This window comes from Gallus gallus, chromosome 20 (assembly GCF_016699485.2).
Source record: "Gallus gallus isolate bGalGal1 chromosome 20, bGalGal1.mat.broiler.GRCg7b, whole genome shotgun sequence".
Lineage (NCBI taxonomy): Eukaryota > Metazoa > Chordata > Aves > Galliformes > Phasianidae > Gallus > Gallus gallus.
Window position 1 is genome coordinate 10,808,968 of NC_052551.1, and position 13,864 is coordinate 10,822,831.

The 13,864-nt window shown below is 59.7% G+C and overlaps 2 protein-coding genes across 4 annotated transcripts in view; both read right to left on the reverse strand.

Annotated features, from left to right (window-relative positions):
- The window catches only part of CTNNBL1 (catenin beta like 1), a 39,955-nt gene extending 38,555 nt beyond the window's left edge, over positions 1 to 1,400 (reverse strand). For both annotated transcript variants that reach the window (XM_001234107.7, XM_015296587.4), the window contains exon 1: positions 1,327 to 1,400. In XM_001234107.7, coding sequence (XP_001234108.1) covers positions 1,327 to 1,356 — 30 coding nt within the window. In that variant the 5' untranslated portion in view covers positions 1,357 to 1,400. The remainder of the gene's footprint in view (positions 1 to 1,326) is intronic.
- An 8,296-nt stretch (positions 1,401 to 9,696) lies between these two features.
- On the reverse strand, positions 9,697 to 12,805 carry LOC771972. Of its 2 annotated transcripts, none has more exons than XM_001235177.7 (4): positions 11,720 to 12,805; positions 10,772 to 10,912; positions 10,337 to 10,687; positions 9,697 to 9,803 (listed from the first exon to the last, which is right to left on the reverse strand). In XM_001235177.7, the coding sequence occupies exons 1-4, from the start codon at positions 11,946 to 11,948 to the stop codon at positions 9,787 to 9,789; spliced, it is 738 nt and encodes a 245-aa protein (XP_001235178.4). In that variant the 5' UTR covers positions 11,949 to 12,805; the 3' UTR covers positions 9,697 to 9,786. The 2 variants fall into 2 exon arrangements, with proteins under 2 accessions (XP_001235178.4, XP_040506941.1); XM_040651007.2 differs by lacking the exon at positions 11,720 to 12,805 and adding an exon at positions 11,206 to 11,689.
- Positions 12,806 to 13,864: the final 1,059 nt, after the last annotated feature.

A 13,864-nucleotide genomic window follows, 5' to 3' on the forward strand; every position in this document is an offset into this window, starting at 1 on the left:
ACACAGGTCTGGCTGCTCTGAATTCTATGGGAATGTACACAGGACAGCCCTGCTGTGCTGCCTGTGGGACAGCAGCTGCAGGCAAAACCCATCACTCCCTGCTTTCATTCCAGTGTTTCAGCCACAGGTACCCCACAGAAGGGGACTGTGTCTTCCCAGAAATAGAGCTTCTGTACTGCCTCCTGCTCCTTACACTCTCACCTCTGTTCACCTTTTCACCTAACTCCAGAGGTCTGAATCCAGGGACATGTGAAGTTCAGCCCTTATTCTAATGCACAACCTCACATAAAAACATTTGTGTCCTGGGAAGAGACCTGGAGAGCACAAAACCAGAACAACACCTTCAGGAGCAATCTCAGTTGAAATCTGAGGAATAAACTCGGCAGCAAGAGAAGCTGCTGCAACACCTGGCAGCCACAAAGCAGATCTCCACCACCAGCTTCCACAGCATCCACACCATGCTGCCATGAGCAGTGACCCAAGGGCAGGATAAGAGCCCAACACAGAGCTGTGGGGAAACCAAAGCAATCAAAACACAAGCATGCACTTTGCTCCAGAGCAGGATGGAAATCAGAGGACCTCAACATTTTCAGAGCAAGAGAAAACCAAGAAAAATCCAAACTAGAACCTGACTAAAAATTTAAAACCAACAGAAGTTCAACACAGGTTTACCTTTATGTCCCTTAGGTATAAACTGTATCACGCGAGAAATAAATGACAGCACTGCTATCGATGATACTTTACTCTTCTTCACCTCAGCTAAGGGAACACAAGAAATGATCATTCTGACTCGAGAGTTAAAAAGCACAGGGAAATCAAATGTGAGCAGAGCTCAGAAGAGCAGGGCAGTGCGGCCAGCACTGTGCGCACACAGCAGGGGGGTCGGAGTGCAGACAGAGGGCAGCCATGGCAAGCCCCAAACTTTAAGGGAGGAAGCAAACATTGTCCTGGAGCTGACACGAGAGGAAAGCTGGTGGTGTTCTCATAGAAAGGCACTGCGATATCATGGAGAGGAGAAAAAAAAAGAGAGGAAAAAGTTTCTCAGACCTAACCGTAGGTTATGCTCTTTCCTCCCAGAATAACACGCTCTGAAGTCACGGCGGCAGCGCGGCCTTCTCACAGCCGAGCAAAGGACGCGCAGCGCTGCGCGCACCGATGCACCGCGAGGCCTTCACGGAGAGGCTCCCCGCGAGCCGAGGAGCGGCCGCACCGCCACGCAGCTCCGTCCCGCCCGGTCCCGGCCCCGAGGCAGCCAGAGCGGCAGCTGCACCTCAGTGTCAGCAGGGTGAGGGCCTCCCCGGGGCCATCCCGCCCGGCCCGCCGCACCTGGTAGCTGAGCAGCTCCCCGACGTCCATAGCGCCGACCGGGCCTCGACGCCGCCAAACTGTCGCCAACCGCCGGGGCCGCGCGACACCGCGCCGTAAAGCGAGCGGCGCAGGCGCACTGCGAGGGCGCCACTCTGCCGGAAAGCGAGGCGGGACGAGCGCTGCCGGAAAGCGAGTGCGGCGCCGCACTGTCGCAAAGCGCCGCCCCGTCGCAAAGCGTTGCCCCGGCGCCTGCGGGATCCGAGCGCGGCTGGCGGTGTGGCTGATATAGGCGCTGGGGGCTGCTCAGCTTGGCCCAAACCTCACAGAATGTATTTCAGCTGTGCCTGAGCGCCTTTGAGCCCAAATCGTTGTTCATGGCCCGACGGCGGCTGCGGCGTTGCCTCAGCGGGAGGGCGCCGGGAGGAATTAAAGGCATCCATAACGTGTGAGAGGGGCGCAGCGCCCCGCCGGGACCGTGAAGTACGGGAGCTGCCGGCCTGCGAAATTAAAGCGACAAATCTGCGCTTTGGGGTTGAGATAAATAGCAGATGATTGGTGGCTCTGTTGGCTGCCCTTCACCGAGTGCTGGGAAACGGCTGAGGGCTGCGAGGGGCTCTGGGGGGGCTCTGGGGGGCTCTGAGGAGCAGCAGCGGAGGCCCCGGGGCTGGCAGTGAGCGCAGCGCCGGGCGGTGCAATGCAGCTGCCGTTGGAACGGCCTTCGGCTGCTGCCGGCTCCTCCTGGGTGTGCTCCCATCACAGCTCCAACGCGGCCTTATTGCAGCCCAGGAAACCCAATTCTCACCGAGCTGCTGCAGGGCAGGATTCAATAACGCGGCGTTTTCACCCAGTGAGGGACAAAACATGGAATTCAGAATGCAAAACCGGAAGCAAAAAGTACCCAAAAAACAAACCCCGCAACCACCCGACCAACTCCGATAACGGGCAGGAACAGAAGCTTCTGGCACAGGGCACGGAGCAGCTCCAGCACCCCGAGCTGCAGGGGGGGCTGCGCTGCACCCCTCACCCAGCGATCACAGCCCCACGGCGCTGCAGACAGAATCCCTTTCCTCGTCTGATTCCCGGTTTGCTTTTCAATCCAGATGCCCCCAGATCTAATTCCGAATAAATAATTGTACCGAGTAACCCAGGTTCCCCCGGTGATTAACTAAACACACGGAGGCTTGCTGAAATTGAATTAGTGGTGCGCGCTCAGCCGTTATTGCCCTCCCCGCATCATGCATATTAATGAGGGGTTATTAAGAAATGTAAATGATGCCTCAGGGGGTTGGGAGTGCAGGGGGGGTTCGGGGCGGCGTGGGTTGATATGCCAAACCATTAGGAAAACAGCCCGATTGAAGCCGCTTTTTAATTATGTCAGATCTTGCTCTTTCTTGGGTGCAGCGCCGTTTCCGGATGGGTTTTTTGTTGTTGTTTGTTTTTATTAAAATGAGGAAAAGAGAACGAGTCATAACCGGAATGTGAAGATTAGCGTTTGCAAAGCAGAAGATCCGCCGGCGCTCAGCAGCCCCCCGGGGTGGGGTGGGGGCTCTGTGGGGTGGGGGGCTCTGAGCTCAGCCCCAGCATCGCCCGCCCTGTGCCGGTTCGGCACCGCTGGCCAAGGGAGAGGGAGCGTGCCAAAGCTCATGCATTTTAACAGGCTCTCTCAAGCACTCCCCACACCGCGGAATAAAAGCTGACAGGTGCAGCTGAGTTAATCAGAGTGGATAATGGAGGGAAAGAAAGAAATCTCACACCAAATTGCTGCGGGAATCGTGAGCCTGGGCTCAAAGGTATCCAATTAAATGGGGATGAAGCTTTAAGGCAAAGCCTGCCCTTCCCCTACCCCGCCATGATGCACAGGAGAGACAGGGCACTGGGGTTTTGCAGGGACCCGGCCCCACATGGGGAGGGCACAGGGGGTCTCAGCCCCTCAGCGTGTGGGGACAGCCCCATCCCAACGCCGTTCCCTGCAGCCGTGGTCAGGTCAGGGCACGTGGTGTCCCAGTGTCAGTCCCTGCAGCCAGTCCTGTACCAATCCCACCCCTCCGGTGCTGGAGGAAGGCTGTGCCAGCGAGCAGCTCAAAAATGCATCCTTAACACAGCCACGCTGTGGCTGATGCCATCCGCCGGCATCACTGCCACTTTATCACGGATAAATCAGGCGGCCCAGGATGGCAACTGCACGCAGGAGTTTGTTAGTATTCAGGTCTCTCCACGCTGATGGCTTCATAACTCCAGACTTGCCTCTTAATTGCACCCGTAAGTGTTGAAATTACCGGAGGGTAAAATGCAGATGGGCTGTAACCTTTCCGCAGCTCAGCACTGCGCGGGGCTCAGCACTGGCAGGGAGGTGCAGGTGGATATTTCCTCTTTCCTAAATGCTGGTGGAGATGGGAACCATTCCATGCCAAGGAGAGGAAGAGCCCCGCCTGGGGCACGGGCAGCTCTGCCACGGGGCTCCCTGGGGCCGGACAGCGTGTGGTGGAACAGAGCAAAGCCATGGAATCACGGGGCTGGGCAGTATGGGTGTGCAGGAGAGAGGTGCTGGGGGTGCCGTGGCCGAGCAGCACTATGCTCCCACCACAGCCCCCACAGCACTGTCACAGCCTCGGCACACCCGGAGCCGCGGTGCTGCGGTGGCACCTTATTTATGGCTCTGCTTCCCCGAGTTAAACTCCACAATGTGTGACAATCAAAATTAAGGATTTCTCCCGAATGTCAGCCTGGGAGAAATAGCTGCTGAGGCCGGTGGAGATTTCCCAGCGGTGACTTTTAAATTAAAGGGGAAAAAGAAATTCTTTAATTTGGCGGCGTGCTTGGGATGCAGCTCACTGGGCACGTTATTATCCAGCTCAGCAAACGCTCCCAAAATGCGCTCACTCCAAACCACCCCCCACCCGTGTCCGTGTCCCCACATCCCTCACACCCCACTGCTGCAGGGACAGACTTCCACCCCACATCGGGCACCGCCGATCCCGCAGGGACCATCATGCAGCTGCTGTGGCTCCAGCTTGGCACAGGGACACGGGGGCCGAGCCAGGAGCGTGGTGCAGCCGGCCCCGGCACAACGCGTCTGCCTCCCCCGATCCTTCCAGATGAGGCAATGAAATTATTTTTCTACTTGAGTAGTTTTCAATTTAGATTAAGAAAAATCTGTGCTCCGTTAGCAGCGTTGCAGTAAATCACGAGCGAGAGGCACGCCGCGGCTGACAGCCCGATCGCTTATCGGCACCGAGCCTTTCTCACATTGACAGGGCCCGGGCTGTGACATTGAGCAAGGCTGGGGGCAGCGGTGCCCGGGGCATGGGGGTCCCACGGTGCCCACATCGTCTGGCGGGGCCACCCCTTCTCAGTGCATGGCTGAGAACTGGAACGGCCCAAAGGGGTTGGGGTGCGAGCTGCAGCCCTGAGCCCCCGACGTAGCGTTCTGGGTGTCCCATCTCCCAGACCTTGGGGATGGCTCCGCCTGCACCATCATCCCACGTGCCCTCCTGCACCGAGCTGAGCGCTCAGCCACGTGCAGTACCCAGTGCAGCAGTGGCTGTCCCCGTTGGCGGCTGTGCCGCTGCTGAGCTGGGGGCAATCCCCACCGCAGGTCCCATCCTCACGCACAACTCCACGCCGCTGGCATTCTGCAGGGACCACCCGGCCCAGCACCATCAGAAGGAGCATTTGACAGCAAACAAACCGTTTTTTTTTTCCCCTCTGGCTCTTTCAGCTCGTTTATCGCCTGCACAGGGCAAGCAGAGCTGTCATTGCCTGAACCTCACTCATCCGTTTAACCTTGGGGGAAGAAACACATTTGTGGCGGATAGCATGCATCAGATGGTGGCACGGGAAGCGCCTGTAGCTGCTGCGCCTGATGGATGGGCTACACGGGCCTCGCCTGACCTGTGCTTGTATGTTATCTGCATTGCTGCAGGAGGCTTTTCATCACGCCGACAGCTCCGCCATCACCTGCCTGGCAGAGCTCCTCACTGGGCAGCAGCCACGCAGCTGCGGTGCCACCACAGCGTCGGGAAGGAGATGGTGAGCTGCGGTGCGGGAAGGCCATGCCATATGCCCAGCAAGGACAGCATCACCGCCTGCGCTTCCATCTCCTCTGTACGGGCTGTGGGGAGCAGCCAGCTGTGCCCACGTCATGGGGAGCAGACAGCCCTGGGCCGCACAGCGTCGGGAGCTACAGTGTCCGTGCAGGGCTGCCTCTGACTCCAGGCACAGCACCCATCCATCCGTGGGCACAAACACCACCCATCCCTGGGCACAGACACCCAGTGTTCCCTGTGGTGGGGGGCTCTGCGGCTGTGCCCTGCCAGCACATGTGGGGTCAGGTACAGGTACAGCCCGGCATGCAGCTCAGCACCAGAGCCACAGCACCTCAGAGCAGCAGCAGGCACAGCTCCCATCCCCGGAGGCACTGGAGCAAAGGCTGGGAATAAACGACTCTGTTTATGAAGCCCATAATGGAGCCAGCAAAATCAGTCACTCGGCACAGCGGCAGCACTGCGCTAATGGGACGTTATTTATGGCACTTCCCTGACGGTGAGGGAGCTCAGTGCGTCCCACTGCCAGGCACTGCCCCCTGTGCCCGACACTGCGTGGCACAGGAGGGGGCAGGAGGTGGGGCAGGCAGTGGAGCTGTGGCTCTGAAACTGGGGGTGATACAGGGATGGCACACGGGGAGCAAACGGCACCCACAGTGCTGAAGCTGTAAGGCTGTGGCAATGCAGAGCTGGGGGCAGAGGGGCCATCGCCGGCAGCAGTGCCAGCAGAGGGAGAAGCCAGGCTGTCACACGTGTCCTTTGGGTGACATTTTGCCAATGAGGGGCCCTGTGACAGTGACGGAGAGGGTATTGAGCCGGGCAGCGCCGTGCCCGGTGACGGATGAGCGCTGCCAAGCGCCGACACAGAAGCCATTTGGTGTGGGGAGATGATAGATGCTAACACTAATTTTAAACACAGGCAGCCGAATTCCTCCAGACAGGCACGGCGCTCAGGATTTAGGGCACAGCTGCTGGGTTCAGATAAGGTGTGAAATCAGCCCGGCGCGCGGGGTGTTACCTAATAATGAGCACCTCGTGATGGATGGGGGCATCTTCCCACCGCAACCTCACATTTGGAGCCTTTCATGTCTCCTGGCATCAATTCTTCTCCCTGCTGGGGGATGTGATCCCCTCCCCCAGCCCCTGCATGCATGGACCCACAGCCTGGGCGCTGTGCAGGACTCACGGCTCTGCCCCGTGGGGTGACGCAGTGCCTGCTGCCACCGCCTGCACTTCCATGTCCCCTCCCTGTGATGGGGGACAGCCCCATGCCAGGGGACTCCGAGCCACGTGGGCAGCGCCAGGACACGGCTCAGCCCCAGATGGTTACAGCAAAAGTGATGCTCGAAATGGCAATCGCTGTGCTTGTCTGTAGCATTTAATCTTTCTTCTGACCTTATAAAAAAATCTATTTGTGTTGGGATTCTAAACTCAGTTCTTAAATCACCCACTACAGGCTTCACACTGTATTAATTTCTCCTCAAGCAAATGAGTTTGGTATTTGCTCTTTTCCGGTAGCATCAGCGCCAGAGAGCACAGCAGATGCATGGCACTTCTGCCCCTCCACTCAAAGCTGAGTATGACACACACACCTCCTTCTGAGAGCTGCAAGAGGAAAAGCAGCACCAGGAGAGCCATCCCCTCCATCCCATCCCATCCCATCCCATCCCATCCCATCCCATCCCATCCCATCCCATCCCATCCCCCTTAATTCCATCCCACCCCACTCCATCCCATCCCATTTGATTTCATCCCATTCCATCCCATCCCACACCCTCTTCTCCGCTGCCAGGAGAAGCAGGAGCTGCACTGGAGGCAGTGGGGCAGTGCAGGGATGCACAGCTGCAGTTGGAGCTGACACGCTGCCAGCACACTGCCATTGATTAGGAGGTGATTGCTGCAGAGGTGATGCGTGGTCAGCTTGCCTCATTATTGTGCAAATTGCTGGAAATGCAAATCTCTGGGTGCACCTGGGGAAAAATGTGTTAATAATATTACTCCTGATTAAGGTCACAGGGCACTGTCTGCTTGTTCAGTGGTATCTGGGCTCCCTTTCCTCTTCTGAATCTAAAACAAGGTTTATTTCTATATCAATGACATTGGAGTCCTTAGGAGATATTTTACCATTGAAAACTCTCTCACAACCACGTGCCGAAGCTCTGGCTGCAACGTGGGGCTCCCTGCTCCAGCATCAGGATCACAACTTCCTGATGGCAGCGTGGGGATCTGATGGCAGGTGGCACCTCCACTACCATGGGGTGCTGCATATGGCAGCCAGACAACCACTCTTGGAACAGCCACCATGGAGTGCCACCAGCCGGGCTGCCAGCCATCCACCTGAGCAAAGCATGACACATCTTGGCATGGCACAGCATAGCATAGCTTGGCACACATAAGCACAGCATGGCACAGCATGGCATGATTCAGCAAGGCACAACTTGACATACCTCAGCATGGTATAGCACAGCACAGCAAGGCACAGCATGGCATGGCTCAACATGGCATAGCATGGCACAGTTTAGCATGGCTCAGCATGGTATAGCACAGTATAGCATGGCATAGCTTGGCACAGCTTAGAATGGCTCAGCATGGCATAGCACAGAATGCATGGCACAGCTCGGCATGGCTCAGCATGGCACAGCTTCTCACAGTATGGAATGGCTCAGCATGGCATAGCACAGCATAGCATGGCTTAGATTGGCATGGCTCAGCATGGCATAGCTTGGCACATCTTGGCATGTCTCAGTATGGCACAGCATAGCATAGCAGGGCACAGCTTGGCATAGTTCATCATGGCACAGCTTGGCGTGGCTCAGCCTGTCATAGCACACCATAGCTTGGCAAATCTTGGCATGGCTCAGCATGGTATAGCACGGCACTGCTTGGCATTGCTCAGGATAGGGTAGCATAACACAACTTGTCATGGATTTGCATGGCATAGCACCCCATAGTTTTGCACAGCTTGGCATGGCTCAGCATGGCATAGCATGGCACAGATTGGCAGGGCTCTGAATGGCATATTGTAGCACAGCAAGTTATGGCTCGGCATGGTGTTGTACAGCATAGCATGGCACAGCTTGGCATGGCTCAGCATGGTATGGCATGGTTCAGCATGGCTCAGCATGGCATAGCATGGCACAGCTTGGCATGGCTCAGCATGGCATTACTCATCATAGGATTGCATGGTACAGCTTGGCATGGGTTAGCATGGCACCTCTTGGCACGACCCAGCATTGCATAGCATTTCACTGCTTGGCACAGCACTGTCCCAGGTGGCTGCAGTTTTGACCCCCATGCTTTCAATCAGTGGGAACCCTGAACTTGCTCATAGCTGAATTACATGAGCAGAATGCCAAATCACTGCTGAGTTATTGCTGAGGAAACTCTTTATTTCTGCAATGTACTTAAAGTTACTCATTAGAATTGCATTAATATTTATGGACCTTATGGAGAAGCTGATAGGCACTATTTGAGGGTATTAACTGTTATCTTACACCAGGCAGGACTGTGGTGTTTGGATGCAACTCTAATTGTGGTGAGGGCAATCTAGATCTCACCAAACAACAGCCAGCCTGGAGCTGCACATCCACACCGCATTTGCAGTGTTAATGAACATCAGTTGCAATTAATAACCCTGCCCAGAGCCACAGAGCATCACCCCAGGAGGAGGATTGCCACAGCCACTGCTCGAGGCAGACTTGATGCTCCCATCCACCTGTGCAGATGTGCAGTTACTGGGGCTGCAGGGGGGCTCGTGGCTGTAGATACCTGTGGGGCTGGGGCTGCTCGTGGGGCAGGGGCACACCGGGCTGTGTGGGTGGGCCAGGACAGAGCCCCTCTGCACAGTGCCCGACACGAGCACAGCCATCGCCCTGCCCGCATGGCCAACCTCTCGCTATAGCAAAGTTCACATCAATTCTCCTTCCTCTCATTTGTCTGTAAACCGTGAAGAAAAATCACCTCCGTCTGCCCACATCGGGCCGCTGCCGTGATGTATGGCTGTAATAAAAACCCCATTTGGGGAGGCTGCCTTCCTGTGCCTCCAGCCGGGCTGTGCCATGGTCCGGAGCTGCAGCCAGACCTCGGGCAGCCCCATCCCCCCGGCTCTGTGCCACCCGGCTGGGGCCATTACGGATGGGGCTATCAGAGCTGTATTGAGCCGTGTTGCGGAGGTGGCCACAGTGCTGCTGTCATTAGCCCAGCGTCCACGAGCGATGCCCAACTCTCCCACTGCCGCCCTGTCATGGTCCCTGCCCCATCCCTGCCCCATCCCTGCCCCATCCCTGCCCCATCCCTGCCCCAGCGTCCCCACAGATGTGCTTGGAAGGCAAGACAGAGGCGGTGGTGCTGCTCCAAGCCAGGCATCCTGGCGGCTTTATTGTCTGGGGCAGAGCGGTCGGCTCTGCAGATCTGGGCGGGTTGTGGTGTCCTGAGGTCAGTGCTTATGCAGCCCTGGGGAGAAAGGCAGAACAGTGAGCAGGGCTGCAACCGGCTGGGCTCTGCCCGGTGCTGCTGCCCACCATGGGGCTGCGGAGGCACTGCCAGTCCCCCCAGCCTGCTCTCCCAAATGTGCACAGAGAAAGGAGAAGACGCCTGCAAAGAGAGCCATTTCCTCCTCTCCCGTGCAGGCTGAGAGCGTAGGATTGGCAGGATTAATATTTTGATAATCAGGCACAATTATTATTGTTAAGAGCGTCGCCTGCTTCATGCCGAAGACAAGCCCAGCTCCCAGGATGGAGCCGTGCGCTGATTGGAATCACCGAGCAGGAACGCTTCGAGTCCCCGCGTGGCACCCACATGCACGGCGGCCGAGCAACCATGGCTGCTGCTGCCTGGCCACCGCAGCACAGCTCTGTGCGGGAGGGCTCCGGGCAGACCTGACAGCGGCAGCCCCAGCAGCACTGGTTGCTTTCCCCAGGCGCACACTGTGCTGCCCTGCTCATCCTTCACCCTGCTCTGTGCTCCCACCCGTGCCCAGCTCTCACCGTGCTGGCAGACCTGCTGGCACTCCGCCAGGGTACGGAAGTTGTTGGCATTCCCCCCGCAGCTGCTATGCACAAACACCCGGCACGACCTCAAGGCGGGGATGCAGGCGTAGCAATAGGCGCGTCCCCTGCAGAGGCGATGCTCCGGGATCAGGCGGCACAGCTTCTCGGGATCAGAGCACCACCAGCAGCCCAAGCCCAACAGGGACAGAGCGACGGTGATCCTGGAGCTCCTGCGCATGGGTTGGCAGCACCGCAGGTGGTTGGGGAAGTCGGTGTCACTGCTGCAGGTGCTGTTGCAGCAGCCGATGATGTGCGGCACCTTCTTCTTGGGATAGGTGTCCGGTCTGGCTGCAGATGGGGAAGGAGAAGGGCTCATTCCCATGGGGAATGTCCCAGCCATGGTACCAAGCCCAGAGCCCCGACTGCCCTTACCTGGTACCGGCTGCGGGCAGCGGAACGGACACCTGATGTGGCAACACTTCCTGCTGCCCCTGCAGTTGCCGTCGTCTCTGCAGTTGTTCACGCAGTTGGTCGTTGGGTCAGTGTCAGTCCGAGGGTGGAAATCATCCTTTTCTGGGGGTGACAGGGGGTCAGGGCCCCACCAGCACCTGCCCATGCCCATCCCTGTCCTATCTGTTGGGTGGGGAGCAGGGTGCACAACCAGACCCTGCACCAGAGGGACTGAGAGGTGGGAGAGGTGGGGTGTGGGGGCCCTGTAACAGGCAGGGGGCAGTGATCAGACCTGCCCAGACCAGAGCATCCCATCCCCGTGTCAGGATGGGATGCAGGACCCAGCTCACCCTCCAGACAGCAGAGCACAGGTCCTGTGGGGTCCATGGGGCTGCTGGGAGGACGGGACCCCTCACCTTGCTGGCACTCTTGTCCACATCCAGTGCTCCCCAGGCACTTTGAGGAGCAGACGTTGTTACAGGGGCTCCCAGCGGTCATGCTGGTCTTGTGGCACTTACCAGGCTCCCCGGGGACGGAGAATAGTGGGGGAGTGACAGAGCCTCCAGAATAGCCCCTGCAGCTCAGCACGGGCAGCAGAGCCCAAAGCCGCTCAGCCTCACGGCAGGTCCCGGGCCACTCTCACACCCACTACCCCATCTCCAGCGTCCCTTCCTCCAGCACAGCCCGGCATCAGTGCGGGTACATGGAGGATCACAGTGCCCACAGGAGCACCGCTGCTGTTGGGATGCACTGAACCAGGGACAGAGGAATGCTTTCCTGCCACCGCCCCCAGCTCTGCGTGCATCAAAGCTGCATCCTGGCCCTGGGGGCTGCGCTGGCTTTTCTTCCAATTCCCCTCGCAGGGTGATGTCCCGCCTCGAATCCCACGGCTCTGCGACCATGCCCTAACCGGGACACACCGGCACTCACCGGGTAGCACGGAGCGGCCGTCTGTCCGTGCCGTCTCCTCCGCCGGTGCACGGCCCGACACCGCCCAGCCCCGGCCACACGGGGCCAGCAGAAGCAGCAGCAGCAGCAGCGGACACGGCTCCATGGCACTGCCCTCGCAACGCCCGCACTCTGCCGACCTTATGTACGGTCCGGAGCCCTTCCCCGGGCCTTGCGCAACGTCGGGGCTCCTCCCGGCCGGGTTCAGCATGGCTCGGCACGGCTCAGCTAACGACTATACAGCCCGACTCGCTACAGCTTGGCTTGACTTGGCACGGCTCTGCACGGCAGGGCTCGGCAGGACTCAGCACTGACCGGCCCGGCACAGCTCGGCACGGCTCGGCTTTCTTTGGCACGGCTCTGCACGGCCGCGCTCGGCAGGGCTCAGCACTGCACGTCAAGGCCCGGCCCGACCCGGCCCAGCAGAGCTTGGCTTGACCCGGCACGGCTTTGAACGACAGGGCAAGGCAGGGCTAAGCAGGGCTCAGCAGGGCTCGGCACGGCAGCGCTCGGCCGGGCTCAGCTCTGCCCCCGGCACAGCTTGGCTTGACTTGGCACGGCTCTGCACGGCAGGCCTAGGGGGGGCTCGGCTCGGCTCGGCTCGGCTCCGTACAGTGCCGGGCAGTGTCCAGCCGCGCTTTCAGCCCCGTGCTTCGGCGGAGCAACAGCCTCCCCTGCCGGCCAACGCGCAGCGCCGCTGTCCCGGGCTGAAGCGGTTCGGCGCGGCACGACCGGCACGGAGCACGGAGGGGAGGGGGCTGCGCGCACCGGGCAGGAGGTCCCCACGGCCCAGGGGACCCGGCGAGAGCTGTGCGTGCCCCATCCCTGGAGGTGCCCGAGGCCACGGATGTGGCCCGGAGCGGCCCGATCTGGGGTGGGGGGTGAGACAGACAGCCCACGGCACGGGGTGGGGGGCCTGGGGAGGCTCCGGGGTCCCTTCCAACCCACGCTGCCGCCGCGGCACCGCTCGTCCTCACGTCGGGGCGTCGCTCTGAGCGGCCCTGAGGGGATGGGACGGTTCTGCGGCCTTTTGTTCCTTTTGCTGAAGGTTCCCTTTGTTTCAGGTGCAGTCTCTCTACCAACAATCACGTTTGGCTATTGGGAGCATGGATGATGCAAACAGGAATTTCCAAGCAGGGAAATACGATCGGCGAGCTGTACAATCCCCCCTCTGAGACAGCGGCGATCGCGTCGTCCTGGCATGATGACACCCAACTGCAGGTGGGCTGAGAGGAGCGCCTCCAGGAGCAGTGCCTGCCCGCCCGGTGCTCAGCCGCAGTCTCTCTCCATTCCCTGCTCCTCTCCTCCCCACAGCCCCAGCACCATGCAGCTCCCACCCTGCAGCCCCCTACCCCACACCCAGCCCCACATCACATCCACCACCCGCAGCCACAGACGCTGCTCGGAGCATCTCGCTTCTGCCGCGTGGCTCTGCCGAGCCCAGTGAGCCCGGTGCCCACGAGGCGGGCCCTGAAGCAAGAGGCGGCCGGGACAGATGGCTCATGGCACCACGTGCACAGCCCCGTGGGGACACGAAGGCACTGCTAAGTTTCCGGGTCACCTTGGCCGCGTCACCCACCTTGGGGCCACGTGGCACAGAGCAGCACATCGCGGCACCGCTCACCCTTCGCTCCCTATGAGCTCCCCACCCCGTCTGGGGGCCGCAGCCCCTGGGAAGGGCTGTGGCACCCATGGAGGTCTGGTGCAGCGGGGCACGGGGCGGGCAGGAGGCAGCCCCACGCTGACCCCGCCGACGTGACGCACCCAGCCTGCCTGTCCCTGCAGAGGAATGGTGCGCGGTGCAAGGCGGGTGGGGGCACGGCACAGCGCCTTCCCACGCTCTGCTCCCCCCGAGGCCACGCTCAGCCTTGGGGACGGGGGCTGTGACGTGGGGACGGGGCAGGCAGGAGCCAACACTGAGGGGTGGGCGCACACAGCACTGCCTCCCACCCTCGCTCCCTGACCCACAGCTTGTCCTATCTCTCTCCAGGCCCGGACGGCATCTGACATGTGCGGTTGATGAGTCCCATGGCTATGGAGAGAAGATTGCCCTTTGTTGGCCACCCTCCTGTCCTCAAGCCAGGGAACTCCAGCCCCTTCCTTCGTGCTCCCTGGCCTGTTGCCCAC